This window comes from Chiloscyllium punctatum, chromosome 22 (assembly GCF_047496795.1).
Source record: "Chiloscyllium punctatum isolate Juve2018m chromosome 22, sChiPun1.3, whole genome shotgun sequence".
Taxonomy (NCBI): domain Eukaryota; kingdom Metazoa; phylum Chordata; class Chondrichthyes; order Orectolobiformes; family Hemiscylliidae; genus Chiloscyllium; species Chiloscyllium punctatum.
Genome location: NC_092760.1, coordinates 71,928,524 through 71,951,060, shown reverse-complemented (window position 1 = coordinate 71,951,060; position 22,537 = coordinate 71,928,524). Strand labels below are relative to the sequence as shown.

The 22,537-nt window shown below is 41.0% G+C and overlaps 1 protein-coding gene across 1 annotated transcript; it reads right to left on the bottom strand.

Moving 5' to 3' along the window:
• Window positions 1-1,485: 1,485 nt before the first annotated feature.
• Window positions 1,486-22,503, bottom strand: ndufs3 (NADH:ubiquinone oxidoreductase core subunit S3). The gene is made up of 7 exons (XM_072592647.1): window positions 22,401-22,503; window positions 11,206-11,268; window positions 8,843-8,940; window positions 8,244-8,393; window positions 3,880-4,005; window positions 2,641-2,760; window positions 1,486-1,786 (listed from the first exon to the last, which is right to left on the bottom strand). The coding sequence occupies exons 1-7, from the start codon at window positions 22,459-22,461 to the stop codon at window positions 1,619-1,621; spliced, it is 786 nt and encodes a 261-aa protein (XP_072448748.1). The 5' UTR covers window positions 22,462-22,503; the 3' UTR covers window positions 1,486-1,618.
• Between the last annotated feature and the right edge of the window lie 34 nt (window positions 22,504-22,537).

Below are 22,537 nucleotides of genomic sequence, written 5' to 3'. Positions count from 1 at the left end.
TTGGAAGCACTCAGCACTCCACAAAGAAATGTGATTTAGAATATCTTCAATTAAATCATTGAGATAAGCAATCTAAAACATTGGAAAAAAAGTTTTGAGATTGTAAAATGTTTGAAACTTTAATTAACTGATCCCTGTTTCTCCCTAATTTCTACCTGACCTATTTCAGTTTCTGTTTACACAGACCCGCACAGCAATGTGGTTGACTCTGAACAATTGGGGATAGATAACAGATGATGGCCTAGAAAGAAAATCTATACTCCTATATAAACAAACTCATGAAGTAAGACCTATCCTTTGCAAACCCTGACTCATCACCTTTGGGCAATACTTATGATCTAAGTTTGAAATTCTTAAAATTATACGACACAGAAGGAAAAGTAGGCTATTGAATTTAATGAGTCGGTTCAATGTTCATTCTCAATTTATCTGATAACCCTCAACTCCAATTTCCTGTCTTTTCCCCTATGATTTCCAATTCGCATACTGAGTAAAAATCTGTCTATCTCCACCTTGAATATACAAACTGACCCAGCCTCAACAGCACTCCATGGTGAAGAATACTACAGATTCACTACATGTTGAGAGAAGAACTTCCTCAACATCTGTTATATATGGTCCTTTTACTCTGGAGATTGTAACCTTTTTAGATTTGCCAAGGGAAACACTTTTCTGCATCTACCCTGTGAAGTCACCTACGAATTGTATGTTTCTATAGATTGCTTTTCATTCTTCTAAATGCCAAGTAATACAGCCCAACTTACTCAACTTCCAAGCGTATTCCTTCATACTCACATTCAACTTTGTGAACCCTCAGGACTGCCTCCAAAGACTTAGACAAGGGGACAAAAACTGCTCTCAGTATTCCCAACTGTGATAAACCAGTGCATCATATAGTTTCAGCAAGACTTTGCTATTTTTATGTTCAATTTCCTTTGAAATAAAAGCCAACATTTCATTTGCCTTCCTTATTATCTGAACTTATATGTGAACTTGTTATGGTTTCTGTATCCCTCTATGCTGTAGCTTTCTTCAGTATTTCTCCATTTAAATAATAGTCAGCTCTGCTATTCTTCCCATCTAAACAAAATGACCAAGAGCCAGACCAGATACAGAATGACAGGAGGCAGTAGGATCCACTCCACAATCAGCAGGAAGGCCTGGGTGGACATGTATGTTTTTCAAGAAATAAGTGACTATGGTTACCATATGGTTGGAATTCGATCAGATTAAAAATTCAAAATTGTATACACAATCTAAGAGATAAGTACATTTTACCGAAGTTCAATCTTAAGACAATAATCACGACTGGTTCAGCTTGTGTACATGAATGTGTACATGAATAAGTAATCGCAACCTGTACTGGAGTCTCTTAGTAGCTTGTCAAGTTGAAAGGCAATACCATCTCACTGTCATTCAAAGGTGTAAGTTAAATCTGTTCTTTCTTTGCATAGAGGCAGCTATTACAATTAAGATTACGCCAAATTATAACCTTATACAAGTAGTTTATTTACATATGTTTCACACAAATTATTAGGTTGTACAGAAAACAGTCATTTTAGGCCCACATTAAAATTGACATTAGACAGGTTTTCCCTAAATATTCAGCAGTTCCTATTCATTTTGTCTCAGGACTTTTCTCTCCAGCTTCAAGTTTGGGTAGTTCAGCTGGTTCACGGTGGGCTGGGAAAGCTTCCCATGGACTGTTGAGATCAAATTTGCGGAATTCCTGGGTAAGTTCAATAGGCTCAGCTACAACACGTTTTACCTCATCATCATAACGTACCTAGAAAGAAGGGGAACAGTTAGCCAAAGACAAAGAACACAAGAATTGCCAAAACAGTATATGATATTGGTTAAACCACAGCTGAAGTATTGTGTAGATTCCTGATAACCACACGATATGGACGATGAGATTGTACTCGAGAAGGTGCAAAGGAGATCCATCAAAACACTGCCCAGGTTGATGCATTTCAGAGCTATGAATAGAGACTAGATAGAATAGGGATGTTATCCCTGGAGAAGAGAAGACCAAAAGAGGACATCATGAAGGTCTACAGGAGTATGAGTGGCAGAGATAGAACAAATCTTTCTCCTTACAGGGTCAATTACCAGTGAGCAAACATTTAAGCTAAGGAGCAGAAGCTTTAGCAGGGACTTAAGGAGAGTTCTTTTCACCCAGAAGGTGATGGTATCTGGAACTCACTGTCAGTAGAGGCTGGAAGCATCACAACATTTTCGTATATGCAGATAAACACCTAAAATGCTACAGCATAGAAGATCAAAGACCAAGTGCTGGAAAATGGGATTTGAGTGGATAGGTGCTTGATGACTGGCCAGACATGGTGGGCTGAAAGGCCTCTTTCCATGCTATATGACCAAATGACAATGACATGGTCATGGGTATAATATTTAAAGTGGGTAGAATATTGAAACCCGGGCCTTTCTTTTTGCAATTATTTTAAATTAAATGTGTCAATTTAGTTAGAAGAGATTTTCATTCCAACATACAAAGTTGGCTCAAGTGGCTTTTAGGAGGGGTAGGGTGTTGCCAAGGTGTTTTCTGAGTAGGAGCGCAGAACGAGGAGGAAAAAGAAAAAGCTTCATAGATGTACAGCTTTAAAAGATATTATTTTATACCTCTACATAGCCAGAAAGTGGGAAGTCTTTGCGAAAAGGATGACCTTCAAATCCATAATCTGTGAGGATTCGTCTGAGATCCGGATGGTCAGCAAAAAATACACCAAACAAATCCCAAATCTGGAACAAACAGACAGGTAACATCCTTGCTTCCTGAAGGACTTAACATTTTAAAATTTGATATTTCTAAGATTTACGTATAGAGCAAAATGTTACCTGTATTTTGTCTAAGACATTATAAAAGTGTGTTAAATTTGAAACAAATTCTTAAAAAAATAATTGCGCCAAGACAGAAATGTTAGACAACTTATAACATACTCAGTTAACTTTTAACACCCTACTTTTCGTGTGTTTAGAGGCCATAAGCACAGCATAATAGTTTTAAATCACATTAGTTGCTCACCACATAATTAACTTTGGGAATTATAATACTGTAAACAATGATCAGTTTGAGATAAGCCCTTTATTCCTGATGAAGGGCTTATGCCCGAAACATCGGCTCTCCTGCTCCTCAGATGATGCCTGACCCACTGTGCTTTTTCAATGCCACACTTTTCTACAACAATCAGTGTTTGGCTACTCCATGAAAGTCCCATGTTCTTGATTTCAGCAAAGAAAAGATCATAAAGCATGAATGGAGAAAAGGTGATCTGGCTGATCAAACCTACTCCTTCCCCAAACAACATACATCGACTCAGTCTTGAACTTCACCACGGTTATTCGCAAACCAATCTAAATAACAAAACATTTAGCCATCTCCACAATTCAACAGTGGCCTGATAGAATCTATCGACTATTATTTGCCCACCCGCACAACAGTCGTCCTAGTTGCTACACTCTACTTCTGGTGCTCAGCGAACTGTAAGTCAACATTCTGATTAGTACTCTACCAGAGTTCCACGTGTAACACAGCACATAACTTCGTCTTTCAAATGTTTCCTGTCTCAACAGTTCTTTGCAACTTTTAGTTCTACCTCAAATTCTGTTCACAACCAGACATGCCTACTCTTAAAAATGCGTTAATTCACAGAAGGTAAACATCTTCTGCTAAGAATTTGTACGTTGTTGTAATTTCTCACCCTGTCCATTTTACTACCTACACACTTGGCCTACAATGTTAAATAGTCTCTTGCCCGTGATTCAATTATTTTTGGTTCTCTGACTCAATCTTGATTTGCTTAGAAATTGGCTGGTAATAAACGTCTTCTCATAACATTTCATCCAATTTATTCAACTCACCTCTCTCTCATACCAGTTTGCAGCCTGGAACACAGGTACCAGGGAATCCAGTGGTGTCAACTCATCAGTGTAAGTCTTCACACGGATACGAGAGTTAAATTGCAGCGAAAGCAGGTTATATACAATCTGTTGGAAAGTGAGAACAGAAGAGATCTTAAAATTAAATCTTAATATCTGCATGGGGTAAGCCAAATCAAATTGAAGTTCTTCCACAATTTATCCAATTCCCAATACTATGTTTTAAGCCAATACTTACTTTATAGCAAACCCATCGTAACAAAGGGGATCTGACAAGCATTTTGGCATTTCTGTTATTATTTTTAAATGACTAATCTGAGACTTTTTTTAAAAAAGAGGTTTCTGAGACCAGTTATTATGAAAAAGGACTGGTTCACAGTTCAGTCTGACACTACTTTAATATGATAGAGTCACAATAAATTTTCAGCTTAGAAGTGATGTAGTCTAACTCAAGCTATATACTCTCAATATTCAGAATAAGAAACACTCAAAGACTTCTCATTTATAGGTTTTAGACTTCAATCTTCTCTATCTTGTCTCTTGTTTTGTTTTCTCAAGACTAGATTTTTTCGCTGTACAAACCTGATTGGGAAGACTTTGTTATCTGGAGTTGATAGAATTTTCTTCTCTCAAATCATCTTCAGTCCACCATTGAACATACTTTTCTTAACCAACATGACATAATTTGCACAAGCTTCACAGTCCATAACACTTTTTACATCAATTTTTATTCAATTCCCTTATCTCAAGTTTTGGGTCTTATCGCTTGAATGGATAACAATTTTCCAATTTGTGTTTTTGCATGTACGTTAAATTCTGTGTCTGTAAGGTCTCAGTAACAGGAGTAGGTCACTTAGAATATCAAGCCTGCTCTGCCATTTAGTAAGATCATGGCTGCTTAAACATAGAACATAACAGCGTAGTACAGGCCCTTCAACTCTCGATATTGCGCCAACCTGAGAAACCAACCTGAAGCCCATCTAACCTATACTGTTCATTTTCATCCATATGTCTATCCAATAAATATGTCTAAACAATTCATGTCTTTTACCCTCACTGTTCTCATAACCCTTTATACCATTAATAATCAAAGATTCAAAGATTCAACAACATCTACTTTAACTATACTCAAAGATTGATCTTCCAGAAAGAATTGGGGTAAACAAAAATTCTGAACAGTCCTAAATAGTATTTACCTTATTTTAAAAATTGTACCCCCAGTTCCCAATTGCCCAACCAGATGCATTTTATCTGCATCTACCCTTTTTATCTCTTCAATTAGATCATCTCTCATTCTTCAGAACTTAAGAGAACAAGGCCCATTTTGCCCAATCTCTCATCAACCAGTCTCACAATCCCAGAAACAAGTCTGGTGAATCTTCACTTCACTTCACTCCCTCTATGGCAAGAGCATCTTTTCTGAGATAAGGAGATCAAAACTGGACACAGTTCTTCAAGTGCAGTCTAACCAAGCTGCTAAACAATTGAAGCACAACTTCAATACTTCTGTATTCAAATCCTCATATAAGGAGGGCTACTGTTTCATCGCCCAATCATCTGCATTTTAGCCTTCAGTGACTTAATGCCAAGAACAACCTAGTCCCTTTGCACAACTACACTTTCCACTTTGCAATCTCACCATTTAAGAAATATTTTGCACATGTTTCTCCAACCAAAATGGATACCCTCATACTCTTCCACATTATTTTCCATCTGTCTCACTCTTAACCAATCACTAAACATGTCCAAATTCTCATTTAAAAAACCGCTCAAAGAACTGTGAATGTGGAAATCAAAAACTAAATCAGAAATTGCTGAAAAAACCTAACGTAGTATCTGTGGAGAGAAAGCAGAGTTAAAGTTTCAGATTCAGTGACCCTTCTGACCCACAGAATAGTCACTGCACCCAAAACATTAACTCTGCTTTCTCTCCACAAATCCTTCTCAAAATGGTTTACATCTTCCTCACTTCTGCTTAGCTTTCTATCATCTGCAAACCTGAAAATATTACATTTGGTCCCCACATTAAAATCATTACAACAAGTATTGATTCTTGCACACTCCATTAGTCACACTCCACCTATGTGAGAATAACCTATTACTGATCTGCTTTCTATTTGTTAGTCAATCCTTAATCCATGCTTGTACTTTATCTCCAATCCCATCAGGTTTAATTTTATGAACCAATCTCCTGTGGACAACCTTATGAAAATCCAAATTTACTACATCATCAACTCCCCTTCATCAATTTTGTTAGTTACATCCTCAAAAACTAGACTCTCAGGTTCCAGGGACTTTTAACTTTCCACCCCACTAATTTCTCTAGAACTATCTTTTTACTAATTCTAATTTTCTACAGATCCTCATACTCCTTACTCACTAGGATCTCTGATTCTAGGAGATTTCTTGTACCTTCCTCAGTGAAAATAGACACAAAGTACTAATTTAGGTTCTCTGCCATTTCTTTATTCCCCATTAAAAATTCCCCTGACTTTGATTTTAATGGACCCACATTGTCTTAATCAAATGTCTCTTTTTTTATACACCTGTAGAAGTTTGTACAGCTGATTTGTTATGTGGTTTGCTAGATTGTATTCCTATTTGATTCTTCCTTTGCCGATCAGACTTCTTGGTCCTTCTTTGCTGCATTGTAAAGACTTCTCAATCCTCAGATTTATTACTATCTGGCCATTTATAAACCTTATCTTTTAATCTTATACAATCTTTAACTTTGTCAGCCATGGTTACTGACCTATTTTGAATCTTGAGCATAGAAAAGACATTAAGGGATATCCAGGTTTGGATAAAGTGAAAAAGGGAAGCTCATGGTAGATACCAAGAGCACAAATCTGCAGACTCTCACCAGGAGTACAGAATGTGCAAGGGGAAATTTAAAAAGGGAATTAGGAGAACAAATGGAAGCATGAAAGAATAGTGGCAGGTAAAACAAAGGACAGTCCTAAATTATTTTACAGGTACATTATGGGTAAAAGAAGAACTAGGGAAAGAATAGAGCCCATCTGCATGGAGCTGGAGGATCTAGATAGTAAACTAAATCAATACTGAGTCAGTGTTCACAAGTGAGTAGGACGACATGGGTACAGAATACAGGTTTATAAAAAAGACTGTGATATACTTATAGTAATCAGCCAAAGACAGTAAAATTCTGAGGGTTCTGGCAGATTTAAAATTGGATAAATCTCTAAGGCTGGGTGACACAAATCCCAGGCTGTTGAGTGAGGCACATCATTAGCAGGAACATTGGCAATAGCAGGAACATTGGCATCTTTCCTATGTCCAGAGGCACAAAGGACTGGAAGACAGCTAATGTGGTACGAGCTTAATCAAGAAGGGAGCAAGAGATGGAATATGATTGAGGGACATAGACAGGGTAGACAGAAAGGTGGTTTCCACTTGGTGGAAGGATCAATGACAAGGATGCAAAGATTTGATGCAAGAGCAGCAGATTTAGAGGGGATAAGAGGAAATTGTTTTTGAGAAGGTGGTGGGAATCCGGAACTCACCAGCAGTAAGGGTGGTAGAAGCAGGAACCCTCAATATTTAAAAAATATTTAGATGCACACTTATGATGCCAAGGCATCCAAGATTATTGGCCAAGAAGGACTTGATTGGGCAAATGGCTTTTTTCTGTGTTATAATAGTATAAAACCTCTATGACTCTATATTTTAACAATTCATCTTCCAGCTGGTAACCTTATTGCTTCTGTTGGAATTCAAAACATGAGATTCTGCGTGGAGCAATCATTCCCACCAAGTAATATGAGTATTAATCCGCTTATGACAGATAAGAGTGAAAGAGCTTAAAACATAGACGGAGTGCTGGACCTACAGTAATGTCATTGACTCCTAACTGCCCTCTAGAGAACTCGCAATGGGCATTAATTACTAGTCTGGCTAGTGATGCCCACATCTAGAGATTGAACAAAAAAAAGCACAGCAGGTCCGTCACCATCTGTAGAGAGGAAAGAGAATTCTGACGGAGGATCACTTGACTTGCAATGCCAATTGTTTTCTTTCTACAGATGCTGCCAGGCCTGCTGTGCTTCTCAAAAACTCTTTTTGCTTCTGAGTTACAGCATCAGTAGTTTTTGTATTTATTTCAGAACTTAAGATTAGGATGCTTGATATGTTTATCATCAGAATCTTTCAATATATACATTATTTTTGAGTAAAGTTATTCTCCAAACCAATAAAGAAAGCTTCCTTGTAACATCTTACATTTAATATTTGCAAACAAGCAAAATTATAAAGCTACAATAAATGTACTATTTCATTGCACAATTGTAGTCACTTGTTTCACCCTCCCCAACCACTTCTTCAATTACCTCAAATCTAAATTGACGAGAAGGGATATCAACTGCAGTTTCATCTACAAGAGATTTAAACTGAGCATTGGTATGATCTCGGAGGAACGTCATCACTGGTATTAAGCCATCTGGATGGATAAAAACCTCCAACTCATTGAAACATGTCACCTGTTTAAGAAAGACAAAGCAAACAGATATCACATTCACATACAGGCTTCATAAAATCATAACAGCATAAATTAAAACAGTATATAATAACGAACAAATGAAACAAATTAATGGCAAAAAATTATTTGCCCTTTCAGTTTATCACCACTACTTTGGCCATTGGATGTATTTAGGGTTAAATAAGACAAATTGAAGGAATTAGGAAAGGATGTCTTTTTAAATAAACAGCTCTCCACATCTAACACTTGTGACACTAATAATGACAGTGAGACATCTTCAAAACATTGCTTGGATGAAAAACCCTGCTTGTTATTTTAAATGACAACTGCCTCCTATTTAACAATTACTTCTATGGTGGGATAGTACTAAATTCCAATATCAGATATTTGATTGGATTTATAAAACTCACCAACACGATTTATGTTTCGGTATCATTCTGACACACTTACCTGTACCTGTTGGACATATTTGGGAAGAATTTCAGCAACATATTCACCGAATGCAGAGAGCTGGCTGTGCTGTAGTTCATTCCTTGGTCGGACAGTAGCTGCGAGGCAAAGTGTAGCACTGCTACATTAAATTTCACTGATGCATTCCCTATGATATTGTCTACCATTAAGAAAGCTCATATTTCTTGGTTCATTTGGAAAGAGATGATAATATAAACAGATTATAAAGTTTTATAAGTGACCTAAGTAGCAATGAATAACATAGCTGCTCAAACAATTCATATGCAGAGTATTCTGTCGTGAGTGTCCCACCTCCTAATCCCCAAAGCTATTCCATTAACAATTGGACATAGGTAAGGAGACTGAAGGAATATTCTCCACATCAGAACAGTTGCAGCACTAACACTATTCAAATGTTACCAGACCACCTGGATCAAAACACTTCTCTTGTTTGGCACCCTCTGCAGTCAAACATCCATTTTCTCCATCACAGTAGCCCACCTACAGTATGTTCTATCTAAGGATACAAAGCACAAATTAAATAAGTATTAAATCTGCAGGACACATCAAATTTATGATCCACATCGAAGAACAAGGGAACACCATCACTGTTAGGTTCTGCTCCATGGCACACAGCACCCTGACCTGGACATACAACTTAATCTTTATTGTCACTGGGTCAAAATATTGGAACATTGTCTAAGAAAGGATAGCATGGATACCTAGAACATTGACTGCAGAGTTCAAGGTGGTATTGTCTCAAAGGCAACTAAGGAAATAAAGGTAGCCTTGCCAGCAATGCACTCATGCTAAACAATGATGGAAGAAATGCCCCAAGTTAAGCATTTCAAATGTCAAAAAGTTATGATCAAATCTATACTAAGAACTATCAGTTCAAAAAGTGTGACTTCTCTGACCCTGAACACTTGGTTACATGGTGTTTTGCTGAGCCCTTGGTAGTTGTCCTTCATGATGATTTGTATTTTGCTGAAAGGTGTGTGCACAATGGAAGTTAATTATTCCTCCTAAGCATAAGCCTGATCAAAATTAACAAAGGCCCACAGCTCACTGAAGGTCCTTGCTCCCACCTCTACCTCCACCTCCTTATTTGGATCCAAAACAATCCAGAGCACTACTTTCGCATTGACTTGCTTGTAAGAGTTGCCAGATCAGTTGTGACAATGCTGCTCCTTTAACAAGGTTATGTTGTCCTTGTTTTTTGTTTCAGAGAGGTCGCAAAGACACAGACTTCAAAAACTCTGTGTTTGGATGGGCTTTAGAGCCAATTTGATTAAAGGTAACAGGCAAAAGGCTTTCAAGTTTTTTTTTAAAAGCACTTGCACAATAAAAAGGAAGTGACCAGTTCTCCCAGCTCAGCTTTTCTCTGGTTTGATTTGGTTTTGGCAGTCTAATGTTTCTCTGAAAGCAGTCAAGCAGTTGAAAAAGCTGCTGCACCTAAAGAAGCAGGTCCAGGCTGATCCTCCTGTAAGACCCTATGTTTGATTTTACCTTTGGTGCCAAAGTGTATTTATGGGATTGTTGCAAGTATATGGAACAACATGATCCAAGTTGGGATAATTCATTGGGTTTTCAGATAGGTTAAGATATTCTGTATTCTACCCTCTTTTGTTTGTTTCATTCAGTAATCTTGTAAATAAATTCTGTTTTATTAAAAACTATGCAGTGTGACCAGCAGCATCTTTTCTGGAATATCCACTTTACACCTGCTTAAAACAACTAACAAAGTTAAGGTCTGGACTACTTTCTTGAAATGTTTTGAGGGAGTCTGGCCTGGTCCATAACAAATTGACAAGAATTAGACATCAGTAATCTTTGGGCCTCACTCCATTTAATTAGGATTTGTTCCCTTATGCTTCAACTGTCTCTCTTTGCGAGGTATCCATAAGGGAGTGAACCTATCTGTTCATAGGTGGAAGATGGCTTCACAAGTATCAGGTATGACCATGTTCGCAGGCTTTCATACTGTATGTCTTGGGCCAAATTCATTCCAGGTTTCTCTGATGTTTTAGCCTGGGACCAGGAGGGACCCAGTTTCCATACAGCGCTATGAGGAGGTACAGCCGAGAACAAGCTGAAGGACAGACTGTGTTCGGACACAGGAAAAGCTTACATATTTGGCCCTTGTTTTGATTTTTACACCAGTGGTGTAGCCTGAAAATGAGAAGCAAGGTAACTCTCTTCCACACAGTGGACACACTACTTGCAGTTTTGGTCTCTTTCAAATCCAGAAGAGTAATATTTATATTCACTTTAAAATTGCATACATAGTAGGAAACTCATATCATAAATAGGGTCATTATGCAACTCACATACAACTGAAATGTAGCTTGGCATTTACTTACGCCGAAACTCAGAAACGGATCCCTCAAACCTGATCTGAGAGGCCACAGCACCACCACCAGGACCTATAATGAAAGCACAATGACAAGAATTTTACATCACAATAAAACAAAACAGTTTCAAGATAACGAACCATTGTCTCCATAGCCCTAAATACAATAGCTACGTATATTAAAGATTAAAAAGTTAATGGAATCTGAAATGCATAATGAAAACCTAGAGAAATAACAGCAACGTTTTGAGAAAGCAACCTTTGCAAGTGAAATAATAAAAGAATAACATTTCAATAAGATAGTTAGCATTGGCACAGAGTCATGAAATTATATGTTGAAGCTACATTATAAAAATATTGTGTCCACTTGAGGCTGAGGGGAGTGCTGCATCAGAGGTTTTCCTGACAGGCGTTAAAGCAAGACTTTGTTTGCCTGCATACTTTGATGTTCAAAATTTCCACAGCATTGTATCAGGAACAGAGTTGCCCCAGTATCTATAGAATCAAAGAATGATGGCATGAACAATAGGAGTTTCAAGACTGCTTTTTTGGATAGATCCCCTACAGTGTGGAAACAGGCCATTCGGCCCAACGAGCCCACACTGACCCTCTGTAGAGCAACCCACCCAGACCCAGTCACCCCTGAATGATGCCCCTAACACTACAGGCAATTCAGCATGGCCAATTCACCTGACCTGCACATCTTTGGACTTTGGGAGGAAACCGGAGTAACCAGAAGAAACCCACGTAGACACAAGGAGAATGTGCAAACTCCACACAGACAGTTGCCTGAGGCAGGAATTGAACTCGGGTCCCTGGTGCTGTGAGGCAGCAGTGCTAACCACTGAGCCACCGTGCCATACTATAATATGTGTATTGTAATATAATGTAATCAGAACATTTTGAAAGGCTGATGAAATCTTAATAAACACTTAATAGCCCATGTATTCAGGTTCTCTTGTGGAGGGGTGGGGGGTCTCAAACAGAAACCTACTGAAATATCAAGTTACATTCTGAACTTGTTTACATGGTAGCCCATGGAAAAAGGATAGCTGCTTTACACAACCACCTGATGAAGGAGCAGTGCTCCGAAAGCTAGTGCTTCCAAATAAACCTGCTGGTCTATAATGTGGTCTTGTATGATTTTTAACTTTGCTTTATAACAAGCAGAGAAACAACAGACCTCCTTCTGTTCACAATCAAGCAGGATGCTAGCATGAGATTATTTTCTGTTTAGGAAACTAGGAACAGAACAGACAGGACTCTTGGACATTGAAAATGGAGGTGAATCCAGAACATAGCAACCTAATGTGTTAGGGGAAAAGTGAGGAGATCCAGGTGATAGTTTGGACCAGTGACCAAAATGCCAAATTTCTGCCAGATAGGTGGTGCACATCAAAAGGGCTCATAAAATATATCGCAATTATATTAGTTCATGTGAAATTGTAATTTTAGTTGAGATTGATGTATTAGCTAACTACTAAGTAACATTTGATTCAGATTAGATTAGATTCCCTCGTGTGGAAACAGGCCCTTCGGCCTAACCAGTCCACACAGACCCTCCAAAGAGTAACCCACCCAGACCCATTTCCCTTTGACTAATGCACCTAACACTATGAGCAATTTTGCATGGCCAATTCAACTGACCTACACATCTTTGGATTGTGGGAGGAAACCAGAGTACCCGGAGGAAACCCACGCAGATACGGGGAGAATGTGCAAACTCCACACAGACAGTCGCCCGAGGCTGGAATCGAACCTGGGTCCCTGGTGCTGAGAAGCAGCAGTGCTGACCACTGAGCCACCATGCTGCCCCTATGTTGAGTTTTGTTTGCTACTGTAAAAGTCTCAAGATCTAAACCAAGTCCTAGAGATTTACAGCACGGAAACATACCCTTTGAAGCCTCTACCACTTCCTCTGGCAGCTCATTCCAGACATTCACCATCCTGTGTGAAAACATTGTCCCTTAGGTCCCTTTTATATCTTTCCCCTTCATGACTTTATAAACATCCAAATCATTTATATAAATAATGAAAAGCAATGGACTCAGCACAGATCCTTGTGACACACCACTGGTACATGCATCCAGTCTGAAAAGCAATCCTCCACGACCACCCTAAAGCCAGTTCTGTAACCAAATGGCTAGTTCTCTCTGTATTCCACGTGTTCTAACCTTGCAAACCAGTGTCCCATGAGGAACCTTGTCAAATGCCTTACTGAAGTCCACACAGATCACATCTACCGCTCTGCCCTCATCAATCCTCTGTTACTTCAAAAAAGTCAGTCAGGTTCGTGAGACATGATTCCCCATGCACAAAGCCATGCTGACAACCTTTCCTGAAGAAGGGCTTATGCCCGAAACGTCGATTCTCCTGCTCCTTGGATTCTGCCTGACCTGCTGTGCTTTTCCAGCAATACATTTTTAAGCTCTGATCTCCCGCATCTGCAGTCCTCACTTTCTCCTCCTTTACAAATACATGTAAATCCTGTCCTTCAGGAATCACTCTGACAACTTGCCCACTACCAATGACAGGCTCACCAGTCTATAGTTCCCTGGCTTGTCGTTACCACCTTAAATAGTGGTACCACGTTAGCTAATCTCCAGTCTTCTGGCACCTCACCTGTGACTATCAATGATATAAATATCTCAGCAAGGGGGTCCAGCAATCACTTCCTTAACTTCCCATAGAGTTCTAGGCTATACCTGATCAAGTCCTGGGGATTTATCCATTTTTATGCGATTCAAGACATCCAGCACCACCTCCTCTGTAGTATGGACAATTTGAGATGTCATCACCTATTTCCCCACATTCTATATCTTCCATGTCCTTCTCCACAGTAAACACTGATGCAAAATACTTGTTTAGTATCTCCCCTATCTCCTGCAGCTCCACATATAGGCTGCCTTGCTGATCTTTGAGGGGCCCAATTCTCTACAGAGTTACCCTTTTTTCCTAAGTGTACTTTTAAAATCCCTTTGGATTCTCCTTAACACTATTTGCCAAAGCTCTCACATGTCCCCTTTATGCCCTCTTTATTTCCCTCTTAAGTACACTCCTACTGCCTTTATACTCTAAGGATTCATTCAATCTCTCCTGTCTATACCTGACATATGCTTTGTCCTTTAGACATTTCCATTTGTTGCCTGGAAATTAATTTATTTTAAAGGAGTTAGTAGTCTATTTGGGGGTCATATAGATAGGTGACAACATATGGCATAGGCGACAGTCAGCCAGTTGTGTCTGTGCAAGACCTCTACAACCAGACCCAAAGCTCCAATCTATCCTTGTAGTCCTGCAGTTTATTTTCTCTTCAGATACTTATCCAATGCTCCTTTGATAGCCATGATTGGCCAGCCTCCACCGCACACACAGGCTGTCCATTATAGAAATTAATCAGTCACCAAGTAGAAAAGTTTTCCTTCATGTCTACATGTCACTTTAAATTGGTGTCTTCTCCTTCTCAATCCTAGCATCAAGGGAACATTTTCTCTATCTATTCTGTCTAGACCTGGCGGCACCGTGGGCGGCACGGTGGCACAGTGGTTAGCACTGCTGCCTCACAGCGCCTGAGACCCGGGTTCAATTCCCGCCTCAGGCGACTGACTGTGTGGAGTTTGCACGTTCTCCCTGTGTCTGCGTGGGTTTCCTCCGGGTGCTCCGGTTTCCTCCCACAGTCCAAAGATGTGCAGGCCAGGTGAATTGGCCATGCTAAATTGCCCATAGTGTTAGGTAAGGGGTAAATGTAGATGTAGGGGTATGGGTGGGTTACGCTTCGGCGGGGCGGTGTGGACTTGTTGGGCCGAAGGGCCTGTTTCCACACTGTAAGTAATCTAATCTAATCTAATCTTAAACTATATCAAATATATCAAACCTTGACTCAATCTTCTGTAAAGAGAATATGCCCAGTTTCTCCAGCCTTTATAGTTGAAGTTTCTTACCCCAGAATCAATTGAGTAAATTTTATGCATATTCAAAGTTTGTCTTTAGTAAAGTGAACATTTCCAGCATTTTTGATTTTTATTTAAGATTTCCAATCTCTGCATTAATTTGCTTTTATTAACTTGATATTCATGCCAGCACTTTCCTTTTACTTTGTGGGCTACAATGTTTCTGGCAGGTCTAATATATGGTTCTCTATCAAATCTCTTTTAGAAGCCAGACTGATATGCCCATTTCCCTCAGAAACTGTTAGATCATCAAGAAACAATTAGTTAATTCACAGTTACCCCAGGGAAAAAAATGAGAATAGAATAGAATAACATGAATGGGATCTTGATCAAATGGGTCAATGGCTGAAAAATGGCAGATGGAGTTAAATCTAAATAAATGCGAGGTGTTGCATTTTGGTACAACACACAAGGGTAGGGCTTATACAATTAACGATAGGGCCTTAGGTAGCATTATAGAACAGAGGGACATAGGGGACAGGGACAGAATTCTTTGAAGTTTGAGTCACATGCCGACAGGCTGGTTAAAAAGGCATTTGGCACATATGCCTTCGTTGTTCAGTCCTTTTTGAGTATAAGAGTTGAGAAGTCATGTTGTGGTTCTACAGGACATTGGTGAGGCCTCTTCTGCAATACTGTGTCCAATATTGGTCACCCAGTTACAGCAAGGATATTATTAAGCTGGAGAGGATTCAGAAAAGAGTTACCAGGATGTTGCTGGGTATGGAAGGTTTGAGCTACAAAGAAAGGTTGGATAGGCTGGGACTTTTTTTCACTGAAACGTAGGAAGTTTTGAGGCAATCTCAGAAATTTATAAAATAATGAGAGGTATAGGTAGAGTTAATGGTAATTGTCTTTAATGGTTATAGTCTAGAATCAGGGATTTCAAGACTAGGGGCACATTTTTATGTGGAGAGAAGAGAGGTTTAAAAAAGACATGAGCGACAATTTTTTAACACAGAGTCGTTCATGTGTGGAATGAACTTTCTTGAGAAAGTGGTAGATGTGGGTTCACCTACAATGTTTAAAAGACATTTGGATAGATACATGAATGGGGAGAGTTTGGAGGGATGAGCCAGGAGCAGGCAGGTGGGATTATGTCCGGCATGGGCAGGTTGAAATGAAGGGTTTGTTTCCGTGCTGTATGACTATGAAAAGGACTTGAATAGCTGGGGTGCAAGACTTGAGAATTCACCTGGAAACAAAAAAGGGTATTAATATGCTTATAGTGGAGGGTAAGATTAGAATACTTGATAATATTTTGTATTAGTGTGTACTGAGAAAGAGGATGCTGACAAAATATAGGTAGAAGCAGAGTGTGAAAATTGAAACGGAGGTGATAACGTAAAGGTTACCCGTACTTCGGTCATGTAAGTCACTTGGTTTTTGTGGTTTGCATCCAAAATTTTAAAGGAAATGGGTAAATAGCCGATGGGCTTGCCACAATCTTTCACTCTTCTCTAGATTAGGGGGTGGAGATACCAGAAGACTGAAGGGGGCAAATGTGACAAGAGAGAGTGAAAGGACATTCCTAATTGATACAAACGGGCCAAGACATTAGTCTAGGATAAAGTTTTTAAAATCAAAAAAATTAGCAATCTTTGAACAGGCATAACTTAATTAAGGAGAGGCATTATAGGTTATAGTAGTGCTCGTCTAATCTATTTGAATTATTTGATGATGCAAAGCAGAAGCTCAAAGAGAATATGGTGCTTTTTATATGGATTTCAAAAATATGTTTGACAAACTAACACAAAGACTGGTTAACAAAACTCAGGCTCAGGCATACGAAGGTCAGTGTCAGCTTAGATTAAAAGAAATAAAATTACTTAACAGAAAACAGTATGTCATAGTAAACAGTTATGTTTCAGACTGGAGGGTGAATAGTAGTATTGCCTAAAGTTCTTTATTAAGGATTTTTATATATTTATTAATTTTCCCAATGATGTATTCAGAAGAGAGGCAAAAGCGAGGTGATATAAATTGCCTAAAATACAACAAAGATAGGCTCGCAGAATGGACAAAGCCTATAATTAGGACAAAATAAGGACTGCAGATGCTGGAGAGTCAGAGTTGATAAAGTGGAACTGGAAAGGCACTGGAAAAAGCAGAGCAGGTCCAGCAGCATCCGAGGAGCAAGAGAATCAATGTTTCGAGCATAGCCTTTCTTCAGGAATTGAATAGATGTGCCGCTAGTTTTTCAGGCTACTTGGGCGGCACAGTGGTTAGCCACTGCTACCTCACAGTGCCAGAGACCCGGGTTCAATTCCCGCCTCTGGCGACTCTCTGCGTGGAGTTTGCACATTCTCCCCGTGTCTGCGTGGATTTCCTCCGGGTGCTCCGGTTTCCTCCCACAGTCCAAAAATGTGCAGGTTAGGTGAATTGGCCATGCTAAATTGCCCGTAGTGTTAGATGATGGGGTAAATGCAGAGGAATGGGTCTGGGTGGGTTGTTCTTCGGAGGGTCAGTGTGGACTTGTTGGGCCGAAGGGCCTGTTTCCACACTGTAAGTAATCTAATCTAATCTTTATCAGTGATTTAAATTGAATCAAGCATTCAAAATCTAAGTTTGATGATTATGTTAGGTGGCACAGTAATTACTGGAGACAGCTGTGAAAAATTGCAAAGGGACTTTGATAGTTTTGCCCAAACCGTGACAAACAGTTCTATGCAGAAAAAGTGACAGTTCACCCAGAAGAATTACAATGGAGGAATCGCTATTTTCCAAGTGAGTAGTGGCAGAGCATGGAGATTCATGTTCTCAGGAATGGAAATTGCAAACTACTGGAGGGGGTCAAAAACTCATTTCAGAGTCTAATGGAATATTAACCTTTACTTAAGGAAATATGGAATGCAAAGGTATGATGATTACGTTATATTACACAACGCTTTTTACAAAGAACATCTTAGAATGGATGTATATTCATTGCAGGAGGTGCAGAGTAGATTTCTCAGGATAATACAGAGGTTAAATCGAGGGGACTGGTTGAGTAGTCCAAGCTTTCATTTCCATGAGTACAGAACATCCACAGATGATTGAACGGAAACATTTAAAATGATCAAGGTTTTAATAAAGGGAAAGGTTCACATAAAAGTGGAATAATTGGAGCTTAAAGGAGTGTGGAAATCTAAAACTCACTGAAGTAAACATTAAGATGAGGTCAAGTAAAATCACAATAAACAATAGGTATATCAGAGAAATAGCAGAACTATACTTCATATTTTTTGCACAGCAATGAGATGGGTATCATCACAGGTTCCAACGGTCTTAGCAAATCATATGAAGTTAAACACAGGCTTCATTTTACTCAACTTTATCAGGCAGACAGAGCTGAAGATAACTCTCAAGTCATAAATTGCCATAAACTATAATTACCAGCTATTAGATACTTCTAATATGATAGTAATGCATCATTAGATAAAACAAAGCACAATATTTAGCAACCACATGACATTCTAAATTACTTCACAATTAAATACTGCAGAAGCATTGTAAAATAGATGAAGATGGACAGCAATTTCACAACAGTCTCATAACCCGCAAGTTTATTAACTCAAACATTCCACTTCAGCGAAGATGATTGAATAAGAAACAATTCAGCCATTTGAACTTCACTAAACCACATTACACAGCCATATTAATACTTTGGCGCCTATAGCAGGTCAGAGATTGGGAACTCTACAACAAATAAATCACCTCACAACTCCCTCAAGCTTGTTCATAATCTACAAGGCACAAGTTAAGAGTATGATGGAATACTTTACTCTCCATTGCCTGGATGAGTGCAGCTCCAACAAGGTCAACACCACCCTATTCTACCATCTTCAACAGTTACACCCTAATTAAAGATGCGCAGGGGCAGCATTGTAAGATTCACTGCTGCACCTCCCAAGTGTCCTTCATCTGCACTTTCCAAACCCAGAAACCTATACTTAGAAGGACTGGAACAGAAAATACATGTGATCCTCACTACCGACAAGTTCCTCTTGCCCCACACCATCCTAACTTGGAATTATATCACCATTCCTTTTCTTTGCTGGATCATAATCTGGAAATTCGCTTCCTAACATCATTGTTTATGTACCCAAAACCACATAACTGGAACAGTCCAAGACAGCTCACAACCACATTTTCAAGAGCAATTAGGGAATGGGCACAGGTACTGGTCTAACTAGTGATGCCCCACATTTCATGCACAAATTTTAAGAATTCCTGCTCACATTCTGTAAAAAATCCCAATATTGCAAGCAGACTCAAACATTCTGAACAGCTGAATCATGATAATAATAAGGTTCGCAACAAGAGCACATGAGTTTAATCATGTCTGGTATACACTTCTATACCACTTTCCTACCTATGCTGCATGCTCGTTACTCTGAAAGATTTAATCACTGCAGGATTCGCATCTCTTTGGGAAGATGCAGAAACAATAACTCTTTCCAGGGGCTCCCACTAGAGACACAATTTATCTTAGGTCAGTTTAATCTAACAAAGTATTTTGTCCCACATCAATGTTCCCTTTTTATCCTGAAGTTATTACAATCCTACAAATTGAGTCCCTGTTATTTTTCAGGCCTTGAATGGACAAACCCTCATCATCAACCCTGATGTTTCTCACTGCAGTGATCCAGAGAAAACTCCAGGTTCCTCATCTCCCCACCCCACCTCATACCCACACCTCCCAAAAGAAGCAACCCCATCCCAGCAGCAACGTCCACAATCCAGCACTACCGACAAGCCTCCCAGCAATGCCATAAATAGCTGCAGCACCCTCATCACATCCCTTCCCTCAGGTGCAGCATACTTTCCTCACTCGTGTCTAATCCCTCCACCGGCTGCAGCACCCTCCTCTCTCTCTCTCTCTCACACACCCCACTAGCTGTAGCATTGCTGTCCATTCTCTCCCCCCTAATAACTGTAGCACTCTCCTTTCCCCTGCCTCCCTACCCACTACAGGGGAACTTCGATTATCTGAATGAAATGGACAGATAGTATTTCATTCAGATAATCGATTATCCAGTTAATCAATTAAATGCCTTTCCTCTGGAGCACAAAGTTTTTAAAGTCTGCTCCCACTCAGGATACTGCAGCAGCACATCGCGCGAGCCCCTGCCCAACACTGCCCCCTTCCCCCAGCACAAAGCACGTGAGCCCCCCGCCCCCAATGCCATCCAACACCACCCACCGCCCCTGAACCCTGTCCAACATCGCCCCCTGCCCCCCCAACACCGTCCAACACCTTTCTAGTCTCCGACACAATCCCGTGCCAGCCTATCCAACACCACCCCGAACCCCGTCCAATACAGCCCCCATCCGCCCCCCGCGCCCCCATCCGCCCCCCGCCCCCCCATCCCCGCTCCCTCTCCAGGGCAGCCGGACTGTACATAATAACAAGACTGCTGCTGTCGCCGCCTTTGTGGGGTAAGTCTCCACATAGCGCGCACACACACACACATTTTGACAGGTTCCACCTTTGCCCTGTACAGGACATTGTCGGTCAGATTATCATACGGGGGGGTTTAGGGTTCACTCCAGGGAAAGTGTGGGGGGAGAGAGAGGAGGTCAGTCATTTGGAGACGGTGCCTGCTTAATCACTATAAACAAAAGGTGCAATCACTGTTGGAAACATGTCTTTGATATAACGTTTCTACATATCGGAACCTCGAGATCTCCTTAGGATAGTCCGATTTTCGGATAATTGGCATTCGGATAATCAAGGTTCCTTTGTAGTTGCAACACCCTCCCCTCTCTCTCCACCCCCATCACCTGCAACCCTCTTTTTAACCCCAGCAATAGCTGCAACATCCTCTTTCAACCCCACCACCCCCTCTTTCGCCCTCCCTGCGAGCTCAAGCAGCCTCTTAACACTAACACCATTCGTTGCCATGATATGGAGGTGCTGGTGTTGGACTGGGGTGGACAAAGTTAAAAATCGCACACCACCAGGTTATAATCCAATAGACTTACTAATGAAGGAGCAGTACTTTCAAATAAACTTGTAGACTATAACTTGGTGTGTGTGATTCTTAACTTTGACCACCAGTTGCAACACCTTCTCCCGTCACCATCTCTCTCCCCCAACTAGGTGCTGTATTCTCTCTGTTCCCACCAACATCTGCAGCAGGCTCCCCTCTTCGACCTTCCTTACTTGTTGTAGCACCCTCTTCCTGTACCACCACCCACACATAACACCTTGTCATACGAAAACAGACACTCAGTCCAACTTGTCCATGTCGACCAGATATCTCAATCTGCTCAGTGGCTAGCACTGCTGCCCCACAGCGCCAGGGTTCCAGGTTCAATTCCAACCTTGGGTGACTGTCTGTGTGGAGTTTGCACATTCGCCCTGTGTTTGCATGGGTTTCCTCCCACATTCCAAAAAGATGTACAGGCCAGGTTAAATTGTCCATCACATTAAGTGCATTGGTCAGACGGGATGGGTCACTCTTCGGAGGGTGGGTGTGGACTTGTTGGGTCAAAGAGTTGTTTCCATGCTGTAGGGAATCTAATCTAGTCCCACCTGCCAGCAACCAGCCCATATGTCCAATCAGATGCCTTTTAAATGTTGTAATTGTTCCAGCCTCCACCACTTCCTCTGGCAGCTCCCTCCATACATGCACCACCTTCTGAATGAAAACATTGCCCCTTAGGTCCCTTTTATATCTTTCCCCTCTCACCCTAAACCTATGCCCTCTCGTTCTGGACTCCCCGACCCCAGGGAAAAGACTTTGTCTATTTACCCTATCCATGCCCCTCATAATTTTGTAAACCTCTGTAAGGTCACCCCTCAGCCTCCGACGCTCCAGGGAAAACAGCCCCAGCCTGTTCAGGCTCTCCCTGTAGCTCAGATCCTCCAACAGTGGCCGAACCAATGTCCTGTACAGCCGCAACATGACCTCCCAACTCCTGTACTCAATACTCTGAACAATAAAGGAAAGCATACCTGGTCTCCTCTTCCCTCCCTCCCACCCCCCGTCTCGTCTCTCCACTCCCCACCCCCACAACCCTGTCTCTCCGAACCCCCAGGCCTCTCAGACCCGCTGCCCCGAGTCTGTCCCCTCCCCCCGGTCTCTCGGCCCGCTCCCGGTTCTCTCCAGTGACACCCTCCAGGTACCGGCTCCGCGCGAAGGTCAAACCGCGGGGACACACATTCTCCCCCACCCCCACCTCACTCTCTTCCCCCGCCCGGAGGCGGCCGGAGACCCCGCTGTCTTCCCCCCTCTCCCCTTGGCCCTCAGGCGCCGCCGCCACTCACCCAGATTCCGGAAGGTTCTCTGCAATCCCGCTCGAGCCAGACCCACCAGCCTGGCCGCCATGGTAACGGAACCGGAACTACCGGCTCCGCACTGTCGGTCCGCCCCCTAATCCCGTCCCTCCCTCTCCCCCCCCCAA